Raw genomic sequence first — 15,148 nt, forward strand, 5'->3', positions numbered from 1 at the left:
TTATTATTCACAACGACGGGACTTAATTGCGTAAAATAAATGCGGGTAGTTCGAAAAACTCGCGCGCCTAGATGTTGATGTCAACTTTAGCCAGTCTTCTTCGAGATCACGGGGACAACGCCTTCCTCGAAACGTCGGAGGTAAATTTAAAACTTATTTTACGCGATTAAGTCCCGTCGTTGTGAATAATAATGAGTAAAAATCGTGAAAGTTAAAATGAGTCTCAAGTCATCTCAGTTAAGTGGTAGACCTGTATTAGGGAAGTACTAGATGTTGTTTAAGGAAAATAATATGGATGAGGAATTCAAAATAATACTGACGGAATATAACAAAAAACATTGTTTATTTTATTTACATTAATGAAAATAAATATGTACCTAATGCAGGCTTTGTTACAATTACTAATAAAATGGAAATAAACAGTGTCTGCACTTGATAAGTTGATTCAATGTAATTTTTCATACAAATTTTTATGAAGTAAAATAACAATTAAATTATTAATTTACAAGAAAAAATACACTTGCAAGTACTAGGTACTTAGAATACAAACTACATTTTTCAAATAGCTCAAAACAGTTTTGTCAGAGAGTCAACTATGAAATACCTACATAAATGAGATTTAACTTTGAAATACCAAACTAAAACTAATACTAGATAATCACTCAGTTTTATACTATCCTTTACTACTTGACTTGTCCTTAATTTTGTTTTTATTATTTGGTTTTCAATCCTTATTTAAGTACTACACAAATAAAATTAGTTAATAAAATGCAATTTTACACCATCTCACAATTTTTGTAATAACTAATGATGTTATTTGTGAAATTATTGATATCCTCCTGAGGCCTACGGTCCTAGCTATGGTATTTATTCAGTTCAATGAAATTTAAATCATATTCAATTGGAACAGAGTTGATTTTGTTTTGTTTCGTTAAATTTTCAAACAGAAAAAATCAACTCGGTACACTATAGTCTATATAGGATAAAATTTCAGTAGATTTTGGATATTTCATTTGTATGGCTGGGCCTTAGGAGGATATACATAGGAGAACAGAACCAAGTTAAAGTGATATTTCCACACCTGATAGCACTCCGTCAACATTTCAAATTGCCAGAGCATTCCAGGATTGTCTGATGCATAGAGGTTATGAAGACACAAGAGTTAAAATATGCACAGAAAAATTTGCCAAAACAAATAATGAAACTTAATAGACAAAAAAATTACATATTTTTTGGATGTCATATCCCCTAGCATATGCTCCAGAAAAGTGTGTTAACTTAACACTTTGACTACCGAGAACCCGCCTGGTAGGCACTCGTGAACTTTGCTCAGATGCCGGACAACCCGCCCAGCGGGTTGTTTTATAAGCAGCTATAGACGACCGGTTTCTGGGGTATTGTTCAAAATTTTGCCCGGTCGCGAAAGTGTTAAAAGAAACTTGTGCTTCTTCAAAGCAGCTTATATTTAAGTAGTTTATTAATGAAATTGGCATGTTAACCAGCTACTTAACTCAAATTTTTTTGTCACTAATGTGTCAGATGTACGGACCTAGGATCAAACAATCCTGAAGTCCATAGTAAGGTGAAGAGAAGTTGGTTACTGGCCTGAACCTTACCATGTGACCCAAGATTGCTTATCCTCATTAATTAGGGTACTTCAATTGACCATATTTGGCTAATATCTGTGTCATGTCAGAGTTGTAGAGAAATATTAGTCAAATATTACCAAAAGAAATACCAGCTTAAAAAGATACAATGTTTTTAGATGTTGAAACCCAAGTATCTCATGCAAGCTTTGTGTGCTTCTATCAGATGGCCGCAGTTTTCCTCTCCTTTCTCCATTATGCTGGAAATAAAAATATTAGCATTAATTGAAATCAAAGACCTATGTAACTCCGTATAAGATGAATACAGTCTAAGGAAAAACGTGCCTCGGAAATCAAGAAAATATTATTCACGGATAGATGGCGCTACAACCTTTGGGGTATTCTCGGCTAGATGGCGTTGAAGACCCCGTTTGAAATTTAACCATTTTAACACACATCAGTAAAAGAACATGGGTCATCATCATATAATAATAATAAATATAGGCAATTCATGATAAACACAGAAATAAATGCCCTCGCCCGGGATTCGAAATTGGGATCTACTGCTTGGTAGCCAGGTTTACTAACAGTATCATAGTAAATGTAAAAAACCGGCCAAGTGCGAGTCAGACTCGCGCACAGAGGGTTCCGTACTTTTTAGTATTTGTTGTTATAGCGGCAACAGAAATACATCATCTGTGAAAATTTCAACTCTCTAGCTATCACGGTTAATAAGATACAGCCTGGTGACAGACAGACAGACAGACGGACAGACGGACGGAAAGACGGACAGCGGAGTCTTAGTAATAGGGTCCCGTTTTTACCCTTTGGGTACGGAACCCTAAAAAAGCGGCCAAGTGCGAGTCGGACTCGCGGATGAAGGGTTTCGTACCATTACGCAAAAAAAAGGCCAAAAAAATCGCGTTTGTTGTATGGGAGCTTCACTTAAATATCGATTTTATTCTGTTTTTAGTATTTGTTGTTATAGCGGCAACAGAAATACATCACACACATGTTAATTAAAATGAAGTTGATAGATTTGTAGAAATCAGATAAATTCGTATAAGTCGTGATTAAAAAGATAAGTTTAGTAAGGAATTTGTGGTTATCCTGGTAACAATTGAGCAAATACCAAACAACAAGGAAGTGCAAAAAAATTGAGCATTAATTTAATGTATGTTTCGCGATTCAATTTACCCCAAATTGTTGAACATACATGTATTAATGAATGTAAACTATTTGGAAATAAGTAGATATATTATAATTAACGTGATTGCATAATATAACTTGAGGTAAATACGGAACATAACCTTACCAAGCATCTCGCACTTTCTTCGTTTCGGGGCAGGCACAGCAGGGCTTCAATTTCTTTTCCACTGCTGCTGGAGCCGGTGCCTCTGGCATTTTAGCTTCCACGGCTTTGGCGTTGGCGCTTCCCATTTTGTAGTAATTCTTTGGATTAGCAAAAGTGATGCAATACAAGATACAAATTTATTGAAAATTGAAATTCTACACGACCTTCTCGTCTTGTCTGTTATGTCACTGTCAAATTCAAGGTCATTTGTATTGACTGTGGCGTTTATAAAGTTAGCTATTTTCAAAATTTTAGCATACTGTCTTGTTACTGTCGTAATAAAATATTTGGTCAAGCCAAATTGGCAGTAAATAAGAACAAAAAAACTATACTCATCCTTTTCTTTTGGGTGCGTATACTTGTGTATAGGGCCCTCCACACTCGTGCGCGCGTCTAGTTCGCAATCGACTCCGGACTCGCGTTCGCGACTTCGCGCCGCTAAATATTTATACGTTACGTTAAAAACTTCAACAGCTACCTCAAATAAGCTAGTCCCATTGGACAATTGTCTGGTGCAAGGCTTATTAGATCTTAATGGCTTGTAATAAGGTCCAAAATTAAATATTATGAAATATAAAGCCGAGGTCTTGATTAATTCGAATGATTCGAATTGTCTGGCAAAGCTAAAACCTACAAATTACACATCTACCTTCTTCAAGAATCACTCTATTTATAGGTGAAAACCGCATAAAAACCGTTCAGTAGTTTTTGAGTTTTTATCGCGAGCATACATATATGTATACATACACACAGACAGACGCGGCGGGGACTTTGCTTTATATATTATAAAGGTGTGTAGTGACATCCATTTGAAATTTCCAATAAATTTAAAAATATGTAAGTAAAAAGCCTGGGGCTAAATTCGACATTGTCATTTGGAGACTCGTGACATCGCTAGTTCTCTCAGTTGTCTTTTAACAAAGTGGCCTCACGTAATTAATGGACAATTGGACATCCCCTTATGGCCACCTCACCACCACGTCACGACTTGTGGTTACAAAAGGGCGAATCGGATACAATCCAGTCGATTATAATATCCCAAAACTTGTTATTGAATTAACACTTTCTCACTCGCCGATACTGGTAAAACTTGAACAACAACAGCTATAGAAAGAGACGACATAACGTCACGCGTAGACAGTCGCGCTATGATTAAGTTTTGCAGTCCAATGCAAACATTGAAAGTGAACGCCTGTGCCCGTTTTTAAAAAGTTACGAAAGTGAATGGTTTCTGAATAATTTTGGCGGTGAAACGATTTTTCGCGTGAGGTGAGATACTTTTGTTTTATTTAAAACTGTAGGTACATGTCTATTATTGTCGGTTGTGGAAATCTATCTATTACTGATTTACTGATAATCTGATGATGGGAATTGTTTTACATCCCATATAAAAGTTTGTGTCAAGTACTGTTCTAAGTTCTAGAAAGAATCTATATATACCTACATTACCTACTTAGTTATTTTATTAGGTTAATATTTACTTAGGTACTAATATATGAAATTTAGAAGTAGGTAGTTACCTACCTATTTAAAATATCTTTTTCTACTTTTTGCGGCATGTTTGTGTTAGTCAAGACCTTGACTCCGTTGACCTAGCCGCGCCGCTTAAAAACATACAAAAGTGCACTTTTTTAAGTGTTTGCTTAAATGTGTGAATTTAGTAATATTAGTAGGTAAGTATCTTAACCGGCACACTGACGTTTTCAATCAAAAGGTAAGTACCACATTGTCGCTTACCATAAGGACGAAAATTGCTTGTTACCTGCCAGAGCGTCCTTATGGCAAGCGACACTGTGGTACCTTTTGCTTGAAAATGACACGGTACCTATGTTATACAACTCGAAATTATAAACATTAAAGGAATAACAGGGATGCATATAGGTAGGTATATGTAGGTATAAAATTTGTTACATACAGGCTTAAACTAAATTTGGTCGTTAATTCAAATCTTCGCCGTGAATCGAAGAATCCAAAAATTAAGAATACGGCCAAGTGCTAGTCGGATTCGCCCACCGAGGATTCCATACTTTTTGGTACCTATTTGTTGTTATAGCGGCAACAGAAATACATCATCTGTGAAAATTTCAACTGTCTATCTATCACGGTTCATGAGATACAGCCTGGTGACAAACAGACAGACAGACGTATTTCTGGGACGTAAGACGTATTACTTTATGACGCAACTAGCAGTATTTCTGCACCTTTTTCGCCAGTCGCGTAAGTTCCGAATATAACCAAATGAAGTCCAAAAACCCGCTATTTCACGTTCTGTTACATCGTGCGTAACAGTTACGTAACGATTAACGTTTACGTCTGCCTTTCGTAAGCGGTCGATGACTTTATGTGAAGCTTGCGTTTGCGCACCCTTCAATGTGTGTCAGAGAAAGACCAATGAATAATAACTAAATTACTGTCAATTTCATAATACAAAGTGAGTCATCGTGCTACTTACAGCTTTTTTTTTTGACGGTCACACGTTTAGGGGGTCACGAAATTGTGACATGTTGTGACAAGGGGGAGGGGGGAAACTTTGTGAAGCCACTTTAACTTATTTCAATTATTTCATTTGCTGTACACTTAAATAACTAGTTTTGGAACGATAATCGTTTTTAACCATTAAATTTTCTTTCAATGTTTTGATAAAATATTAATAAATACCTTATTCGGTTTGCCGATTTCATTGAAAACATGTGATATCACACCAGGGGGGGGAGGCGTTAGCCAAGTGTGACAAGGAGGGGGGAGGGGTCAAAAAAACCTCGAAATTCGTGTGACGTAATTAATGGATGAACCCAATGGAGTATTACGCATCCTGACTTGTGGACCTATTTTGGTGGAGGGTAGGTGGGACTCTTACCTCCCGGCTCTTTCTATTAAGAAAGAAAAGGACTAGAACGAGGAGCGTACCCAATAAACCAGTGGTTCCTAACCTTTTTAGTACTGTGACCCCTTTGACTAACTAGGGAACTCGATTTTACCCCTCCTCCATAATCATTAATATTTTGGACCCGTCCAAAAGAGAGGTATGGGCACTGTGAATGACATCTCGCTTTGTGTGGTAGGGCACAGGACAGCGGATGTCATTCCAGATCTAGAGCAGAGCCCAACTGGGGAAGTACCTCCACCTTACAGAAAACCGCAGCCAAATAACACTAGACCCTACTCATAGTGTTGTGTTCCTGCCGGTAAGTAAGGTTGCCAGAGCTCAACGAGGGAGAGGAGTGTTAGGGTCGGCAACGCGCGTGTATAATATCTCCGGTGTTGCAGGCGTTCATAGGCTACGGTAACTGCTTACCAGCACGCGGGCCGTATGCTTGATTGCCACCGACGTGGTATAAAAAGAAATATTTTTTCTTATAGATAGGTACCCCCGTAAAATGCCAGTTTTACCCCCACGGGGGTAATTAGGTTAGGAACCGCTGCACTAAACCCACACCGGCGTTTCCACAATGTGTGACAAGTCAAATAAAGATAAGGTCAAAAGTCTGTTGTTGTTTTGTCTACTTAGACAATGCACCTTGACCTCCAGCTTACGTCGCTTGGATGGCTGTATCTGTAAGAGAGATGATTACTATTTTGTTAATAGAAAATGCATCTTCCAAATTTAAAGAATGTATGGAAATCATAGACATAGTAGAGCGACCGGGGGTAAGAGAAAGAATATTCATATAAAATTTGGGCAGCATAGGATTTTTTTCTCTTTCACTCTTATAAATTTCGGTATTTCGCCATCGCCTCCCAGTCCTCCCACCTATGATGCCACCCGGTCGGTGACAAGGACAAAGCATGGCACTATTTTCTCTTTCCTCTTATAGAAATCGCTATCTTTCTCTATCAAAGAGTGTCAGGCCCTTGATGGAAATAGTCACGTGCATATTCGTAACATCTGTCATCCCGTTTTTTTTTTTCATTTGGCGTTTGTCGATGTACGATTGTCATCGTATCATCACATTAGTTAGTTGATATGATATAGGTTTCAATAGTCCACAAAGTTGAGCTAGGAAAAGGAAAGTTTGTTGCGGAAGAGTACTTCGGCGTTCCTGGGACCTCGCCGTATAGCAGTGAGGCGGCAACAGAGGGGGTTTAGTGGGTAAACCATGGGTCTCATTAGTCTGTATGGGAGTCCCACATAACCATCCCAGGCCCGTCCCTGCGCCTGGGTGGTATGCGTAACGCATTCTCCCTCTATAAAAAAAAAAACAGAAAGTTTACATTTTAGTCACGTCGAGCGCGATCATTTAGTTTCCCTACAGCCCTCTTTATTTCACTTATTTAATTCGAAAGCTTTTCTAACAAAATGTATACTTTTTTTACAGAAACGCTATTTCAAAATGGCGTGCACAACATTCAAGTCGTTCCTGACTTGCCTCCGCGTATTCATAGACAAGATGATAGACTTTTTCTTCGGCCTGTATTGGGACGGCAAGAAGCAGTCCATTCCGGACCTGAGCAAGAAACACGCGTTCCTGGCTGAAAGCACCGTCAGCCTGGCTCGGAAGATAAAAGAAAAACAACTTAAGTCGGAAGATTTAGTAAAGGCTGTCATTGAGAGAATAAAAGAGGTATAGCCGGTCAAACAATTTTGTCAGCAGAAAAAGGCGCGAAATTCAATTTTTCTATGGGATGATTACCCTTCGCACCTACATTTTTATTTGCCGCTTTTTTCTACTGACAGAAATGGCTTGACAGACTTTAGTTACTCATATTTTTTGTTCGACATCAGTATCCGTAAACAAAATGTTGGTTACCTTCTGCCTTTGGATGGTTACCTATCGAATTACTTTCTCCATTGTGTATTGCGTCTCACATTTTGCTTAATGATAATGAGATAGTGAGACGCAGGGGGACAGACAGGGGAAAGTACCACCCTTTGCTGGAACAATGGAGGGTAGAGTCAAGGAGAAAACTCTTATGGGAGAAAAGTTGCAAAAGTGTCCAGCTGTCAGCTATAAATGGGGTTGGCAACTGTCAAAGGTTTGCAGAGATGGCGCCATCATAGCTTGCCCCTTTTTCTATGAGATTTGGCTTAAAGGGCTGGCATCCAGAGCATTAAAAAACAAAAATTTGACAATTCTAGGGATTGACAGGGCAAGCTATGCTGGCGCCATCTGCTAAACACTTCGATCTGCCAACCCCATTAGTTCCAAGGTTCCAACCCTCCAGAGTGGCGCTAGAGCTTGATTTTTTAAATCAAATATTCTAGGTATTGTGGCGCCACCTATTTAAGGTTTTTGACTGACACTTTCATAACAGGGAGTGTTCTCCTTACCTCTACCCTCCCAGCGGACTGCAAGTAAATTGAACCTGCGCGAGAAACATGCGATTTCGGTTTTTAGGTGAACCCCGTAATAAACGCAATAACAGAAGACCGCTTCGAGGCCGCGCTAGCAGAAGCCAGGGAAGTAGACAACCTCATAGCGGCCGGACTTTCTGAGGAGGAGGCGGCTAAGAAACCGTTCTTAGGTTTGTACTATCTCTCTTTCTAACTTATGTACTCTCTTTTCTTCTAACTCTTTCTAGCTTTCCTAATTGACCGTGGACCAGGCGCAAATTTCGTAGGTCATCGCATCCCAGGCGATAATTCGTAAAGTGTTTAAGGGCGATATGTAATGAACCCCCAAGGACATAAGCTGCCGCACCGTTGGTGGATTGAGGAACGGCAGCCACCCGAACGCGTAAAAAAAAGCATCGCATCCCGATTGAAACTGCATGCCGTTCCTCAACCCACCAACGGAGTGGCAGCTGACGTCCACAAGGGTGCATTACACATAGCCCTTAACCACTTTACGAGTTATCGCTCGGCATGCTATTGGTCATGAAAATCAGTTCCTGGCTCGCGGGCTATAAATACCTACTCTACTCTCCTTCACCCTTTCGCCGCCCTCAACATTGTCTTTAAATACATTTAATCTTAACCGTCACTGTAGTTGTATAACGTACCTATGATTAATATATTTTTATAGTATTTTATTTCCACAGGAGTCCCATTCACAGCAAAGGAGAGTCAGGCCATGAAAGGCTTCCGGTATACCCTGGGGCTTTGGTCTCGGCGGGAGCTCAGAGCTGATGAAGACAGCGAAGCAATAGTCCTGCTTAAGGCAGCCGGGGCAATTCCAGTAGCTCTTACTAACCTCCCAGAATTACTACTTTGGTATGTCGTGGTTCGTGGTAGACGGTAGTATATGATATGCAGAGAACCATTGCAATCCGCCGTTTATAAGTGTGCATAGGAATCCATCAACATCGTGATCTTTGTTCTACAGGCCTGAAACCCGCAACCCGGTATACGGCATGACGAACAACCCCCATCACACTGGTCGAACGCCAGGCGGTTCCAGCGGCGCTGAGGCAGCCCTCACTGCGAGCTACGCGACGCCTATCAGTTTGTGTAAGCAACCATAATATTGAAAACCGAAATAACCCGTAACCTGTATACGAGATGTATTCAATCTGAATACTATTCAGTGTTTTACATTACCTATTCAGTGAATAGGTATTGTAAAACAAAACTAACTTTTACTTTCTTCACTTCCTAGATATAAGTACCTATTGGTATCTTAATGTGGTTATGAATGCAAAGATAATGTAAGAATGTTTTGTTAGAAAATAAATACACAACTACATTTCTATCGGTTGCGTTATGATTATTGTTTCTTTTAAGGTTCTGACCTGGGCGGATCCACCCGTATGCCGGCTTTCTACTGCGGATTGTTCGGACACCACACTACTGCTGGAACCACGAACAGCAGAGGTACCTTCACATATCAGTTCATTTAGATCCTGGTCACAGCACCAAATTGTAATTCAATCTTTGCAATAAAGTTTACTAATTCAGTTCATTTCAATTTATTTTAATTCAGACATAAATATCCATAAAATTGTTAGTTATTACACCTTTACAAGACTTATCAAACTATGGTTAGTAGCATTGTATGTAAGCAAATTATAAAATAAATAATTGTATATAAAGTTATCACAACCCGTTAGTCTTCCACGGATCCAGTACAATGCAGACTGTTCCAATGTCTTGCTAACGGAGTGTCCAACTACAGCAAATATTTTTAGGATACCATTTCCACTGCTACTTATCCTTCACATGATCGACGCTATTCTGTTGCGTATGATAGCGTAAAAATCATCTGTACTTAATAATACAATAGTACTAATAGTAGTTAATGTTGAAATAAGTGTGTCACAGACATATCAGCTAGAAGTCATTTTTCTTTGAACTAAAAAACCTTTTAATGAGAATTTCATTGTATTAAACATAAGGTGATTCAATGCTGATAACTTTATCAAATAATTATGTATAAATTAATCTAATTGATAATTACTTCGTCAGTCATCTTTATTTATCTTTATTAAATGATTATATTGTAAACCTATTGTTTATTATGAGCGAAAAAAATCTAGATTTAAAATGTATTCCAGGAGTGATGTTCCATAAAGGCGACGAGGAGTCCATGATCAGTCTGGGTTTCATCACAAAACACGCCGAGGATTTAGCTCCATTGACCAAAGTTATCGCAGGAAACAAGGCCCCTCTTCTGAAGTTAGATCGTAAAATTGATATCAAGGTATAAAACTAGACGAATTCATTTTACATAAAATTGTGGTACCTTTTCCAATTAGGGAATTCCAAAATACGTAATGTCATAAATTTCTGTTTTGTTTAATAATACTTGTATTTCAGGACGTAAAGTTCTACTACATGGAAACGTCTAATGACTGCCGAGTAAGCTCGATTAGACCAGAACTCAAAGACGCTATGACTAAGTGAGTAAAGTACATCACAATAGTACATTGTGGAACGAGGGAGGTAGGTCAGGTAGGTAAGTGAAATATTGCAGTGTATAGATTCCCGACAGCCGCATTCTGGAGTGAATTAAAGACTCGAGTTTGCAATTTTCTTACCCCCGGAGTTACACACAATGTTTTTCATCACACTTGAAAAGAAAAACTTAATTTTAAGCGAAATTGACGGCTAAAAAGCTTCTTCTAAAATATTTATCAGTACGGTTTTTACTCACTATTATTTTTAGTCGCTTTTGGCGACATGTTTCGGATTCTTTGGAAATCCTTCCTCAGGCACGAGTGTCCGCGGCGGTTGTGAACATGTCGCCAAAAGCGACTAAAATAATAGTGAGTAAAAACCGTACTGATAAATATTTTGAAATATGTCTCACAATAGTTTAAGTGCGATTCTTCTAAAATACAGTAGTATCTTGATTATCCGAACTGATTGGGACCGAGACTTGTCTTATATACTGAACAGATAAATTCCCCTTGTTCTACAGCGCAGTATCAAAGATCAGCAAGAAAGTGTCCCCAGTGAACAGTCCGCAGCCGTACCACCACGAGGGCTTCGACCACATGTACCAGCTGTGGACTTACTGGATGAGCAAGGAGCCTCACAACTTCGCGAGTCTGTTCAACAATAACAAGAGTGAAGCTAACGGCTTTGTGGAGTTCTTTAGATGGGTGAGTGAGATTTAGAGGTACTTGTAGATGATGTGGTCTTGCTGGATGAGCAAGGAGCCTCATAATTTCGCCAGTCTGTTCGACAATAACAAAAGTGAAGCTAACTTTGTGGAGTTCCTGAGATGGGTGAGTGACATTTAGAGGGATTTTCTACTACATGTAAGGTAAATACAAAATGAGCAAGAATATCCGATATTTTGTCAGCTTCTTCTAACATAATAATCCTATTGTCGTTCATTGCAATTTGGTGCCGTGACCAGGATTCAAATGTTCTGATGTGTTTAAAGATTTATAAATCTAAGCATATCCCACAAATAGTGAAGACGGGCTGTGTTTTGGATTTGGATAACAGTAGAATAATTTCATTTTGTTAAATAAGTATGTTTAAGTTTTTTTATGTCACTGCATTAGTTATAAATGACATCTTCTTTCAGATGTTTTGCCTAAGCAAGCACGGTTTATCAACTGTCATTTGGTTGCTGGAAACTCAGGTCATGCCACTGTATCCCAACTGGGCTGAAAATCTTACCAAGCAATGGAAGGAAGATCTTCTGGTAAGTTTGCAAAATACATAGATTATTCTGGCAGTTCTTTTTCTTTACAGATTAAATAATTATAACATACTTTTCATCTTGTATTGTACGTTGTAAACTACTGCATCAAAAGAGGTTTCTGACGACTTTGATCGGTTCCATTCCAACTGTGTAGTAGCACATGAAGTATGTTGGTTCCCGCTCAGGGTCATCTTGGACCGTCGGAAGCTTGGTTGCTATGCTAGCTTTCCTTAACATTTATTACTGTAAAAAGCTGGTAACCTCAAAGAACACGTGGAAAATACGACAAACCTTTACCAGCGTTGTATACTTATAACAGGAAAAGCTGGGCGACAACGGAGTCCTACTGATGCCGAGCGCTCCGCACGCGGCCCCGCACCACTACTCCTGCTTCCTGCGGCCCTACAACTTCTCCTACTGGGCCTCCGTTAACGTGCTCAAGTGTCCTGCCACTCAGGTAAATAATGTTGGTTTAACAAAGATAAACTAGCGTAACTTCGATTGTATATGGCGGCGGCAGGGTTCGTATAACTCTTAAAGCATTAGCAAATGTGCGGCCTTTTATTTAACATTGTCACACGTTATAGACAATAACTGAAGATAAACAATATGTCTGACCTTTGGACCCGATACCCGATATGCTGTTGCGACAAGGAATCACTCATTCATCGAAAAATAATAGGTACTTATTATAAGTATATTTAATACTCGTGTTACCCCTGTACTGTAATGTTATATATAGTTGGTCAAGCAAATCTTGTCAGTAGAAAAAGGCGCGAAATTCAAATTTTCTATGGGACGATATCCCTTCGAGCCTACATTTTTTTAAATTTGCCGCCTTTTTCTACTGACAAGATTTGCTTGACCAACCATACCTGCCGCTGTTTTTTCGCAATGATAAACAAAGTCAAAGTTATAAGCATTTATTGCGAACATATTATATAATATGGACATGGACCCTGCAAAGGCGCAGCAATTTCTTATAAGTTAGCGACCCGCCCCGGCTTCGCAAGGGTGCAATACATACATATAAACCTTCCTCTTGAATCACTATCTATTTAAAAAAACCGGCCAAGTGCGAGTCGGAATCGCGCACCGAGGGTTCCGTACTTTTTAGTATTTGTTGTTATAGCGGCAACTGAAATACATCATCTGTGAAAATTTCCACTATCTAGCTATTCTAGCTATCACGGTTCATGAAATACAGCCTGGTGACAGACAGACGGACAGACGGACAGCGGATTCTTAGTAATAGGGTCCAGTTTTTACCCTTTGGGTACGGAACCCTAACAAAGTATACTCGTACCTACGACCATCATGGACACACTCTTTTATACCTTAGGTAACGTAAACGTCGACGATTTATCGTTTAATATTTTTGGGCCCACCCATACACTCGGTAGCAAAAAAATCGACTCGTCACATTTTTTAGTTTTTTTCAATTTTTCTGAAAACGTAACGTAACAATTTTTCTGTATAATAGCGTCAATGTTGCTTCTCAAAGCATGCCATGTATGATCGACATTTCTAACTGCTACCTTGTCCACAGGTTCCTCTGGGCGTGAACAGCCAGGGTCTTCCCATCGGTATCCAAGTGGTGGCTGCTCCGTACAACGACGCGCTCTGTCTCTCCGTCGCCAAGTTCTTGGAGAAGGAGTTCGGCGGGGCCGTTATGCCTTGCAAAACTCAATAGAGCTTAGCTGGCTGTTTGTATATGTCTTAGGTCCTGTTTAAACATTGATTATAGTGTTTCGTGCGAGTTCATACTTTTCTTCCTAAAAGCAAGTAGCAAATGTATAAACTCGCACTAAACACTACAAAGTGTAAATAGGCCCTTAACACAGTACCCAGTGCGTCAGGCAGCAGGATAATTCTGGCTCTAAACATGCGTGTGATGCTAAAAAAATGACACTGTAGGATGGTATTATGAATATTATGATTTATGAAGCCAATAATGCCAAAATACATGTTGGGCTTACCTCGGTGTAAAGGACGTTACTAATGCGGTGGGACTAGATCGCAATAAACGCTTACCCTCACAAGTCTCGCAATGCAAGAGTCTCTGTCTTGTCAGGAGGCCCCGGGATGTCAGGCCTTTGCACATAGCATGACCGGCCCGGGCCCGTACCGTGCCCGCACCGTCCCACTCCCGAGCCCCGGTCATGACGTAATGCTTTCCATAGAAAACAACGCGCCGGAAGCTCCGGCCCGGCCACGGCCCAGTCTAACGTGAGACGTGAGTCATCCTTAACTGCGTTCGCATTACTTGCAAAGTTGGCCTAGTTACAAAGTACGCCTAACATACATAATATGTACCTATCAGGAATGAAAAATGTGATAATGTGTTAAAAGTAAATATGTTTAAAAAATATGCTTGTTAGGGTTAGGTTGCTGGGCTAAATGAAAAAGATGCCTGTGGTGCTTAATTATTTGCGATTTTATTAATAATTTGTAAGGATTTTATTCATATTGATAATTAGTCGTAATAAGTATGAATCTCATTACCGGTGCTAAGTTCTAATTAATTTGTTCTTTGATTACGTTTATATACTGGCAAGCCAACTTTTGTATGGAGAAGAAAAATATTCTATGGGAGATCGATTTTTCGCACCTATTTTCAAATTGGGAGCCTTTTTTATTGACAAAGTTGGCTTGCCAGAGTATAATTATAATGATTTATATTTTTATTAAATATTTTAATAACAAAATAATATGTATTACGAGTTGTTTTTATTTCTATTGATCATCGAATCAAATACCAAAACCCCCAAAATGTCAAAAACCCCCAAGAATGAAAACCCCTGCCAAATGCAATTACGATGTAGTGCATAATTATTTTCGAGCGTATTAGCACGGAAACGTACAAACGTGTTGCTTTTTCAGTCAGTCTCGGTCTCTGACAGTCTCGGTACAAAAAGGACTGAGGTTGACTGAAGTAGCATAGCATGACAAATACGAACGTTTCCGAGAAAATACGATGGAAAACAATTATGCACTAAGTACATCTGTATAGCCCGCTAAATGCATGTGAGTGAAGCAAAACGAACACGAAATATGATCTGTCACGCCATTTCCGTCAGTAGAATAAAGTGGCAAATTTAAAAAATATAGGCGTGAAGGGTTATCGTCCCATAGAACATTTGAATTTCGCGCCTCGTTTTATTGACAACGTT

General features: G+C 39.2%; 1 protein-coding gene and 1 long non-coding RNA gene across 3 annotated transcripts; one reads left to right on the plus strand and one right to left on the minus strand.

Annotated features, from left to right (window-relative positions):
- Positions 1–85: 85 nt before the first annotated feature.
- LOC134746796 (fatty-acid amide hydrolase 2-like) lies at positions 86–14,665 on the plus strand. Of its 2 annotated transcripts, none has more exons than XM_063681343.1 (12): positions 86–140; positions 7,257–7,502; positions 8,277–8,403; positions 8,920–9,091; positions 9,204–9,328; positions 9,602–9,691; positions 10,372–10,517; positions 10,634–10,716; positions 11,238–11,421; positions 11,856–11,975; positions 12,295–12,432; positions 13,525–14,665. In XM_063681343.1, exons 2-12 carry the CDS (start codon positions 7,272–7,274, stop codon positions 13,666–13,668), a joined length of 1,560 nt encoding a protein of 519 aa, XP_063537413.1. In that variant the 5' UTR covers positions 86–140; positions 7,257–7,271; the 3' UTR covers positions 13,669–14,665. The 2 variants fall into 2 exon arrangements, with proteins under 2 accessions (XP_063537413.1, XP_063537412.1); XM_063681342.1 differs by lacking the exon at positions 86–140 and adding an exon at positions 4,050–4,209 and having other exon boundaries at positions 13,525–14,664.
- Positions 325–1,766, minus strand: LOC134746856 (uncharacterized). The gene is made up of 2 exons (XR_010128269.1): positions 1,058–1,766; positions 325–846 (listed from the first exon to the last, which is right to left on the minus strand). It is a non-coding gene; the product is annotated as an uncharacterized LOC134746856 (long non-coding RNA).
- Positions 14,666–15,148: the final 483 nt, after the last annotated feature.

Source organism: Cydia strobilella, chromosome 13 (genome assembly GCF_947568885.1).
Source record: "Cydia strobilella chromosome 13, ilCydStro3.1, whole genome shotgun sequence".
NCBI classification, from domain to species: Eukaryota; Metazoa; Arthropoda; class Insecta; order Lepidoptera; family Tortricidae; genus Cydia; species Cydia strobilella.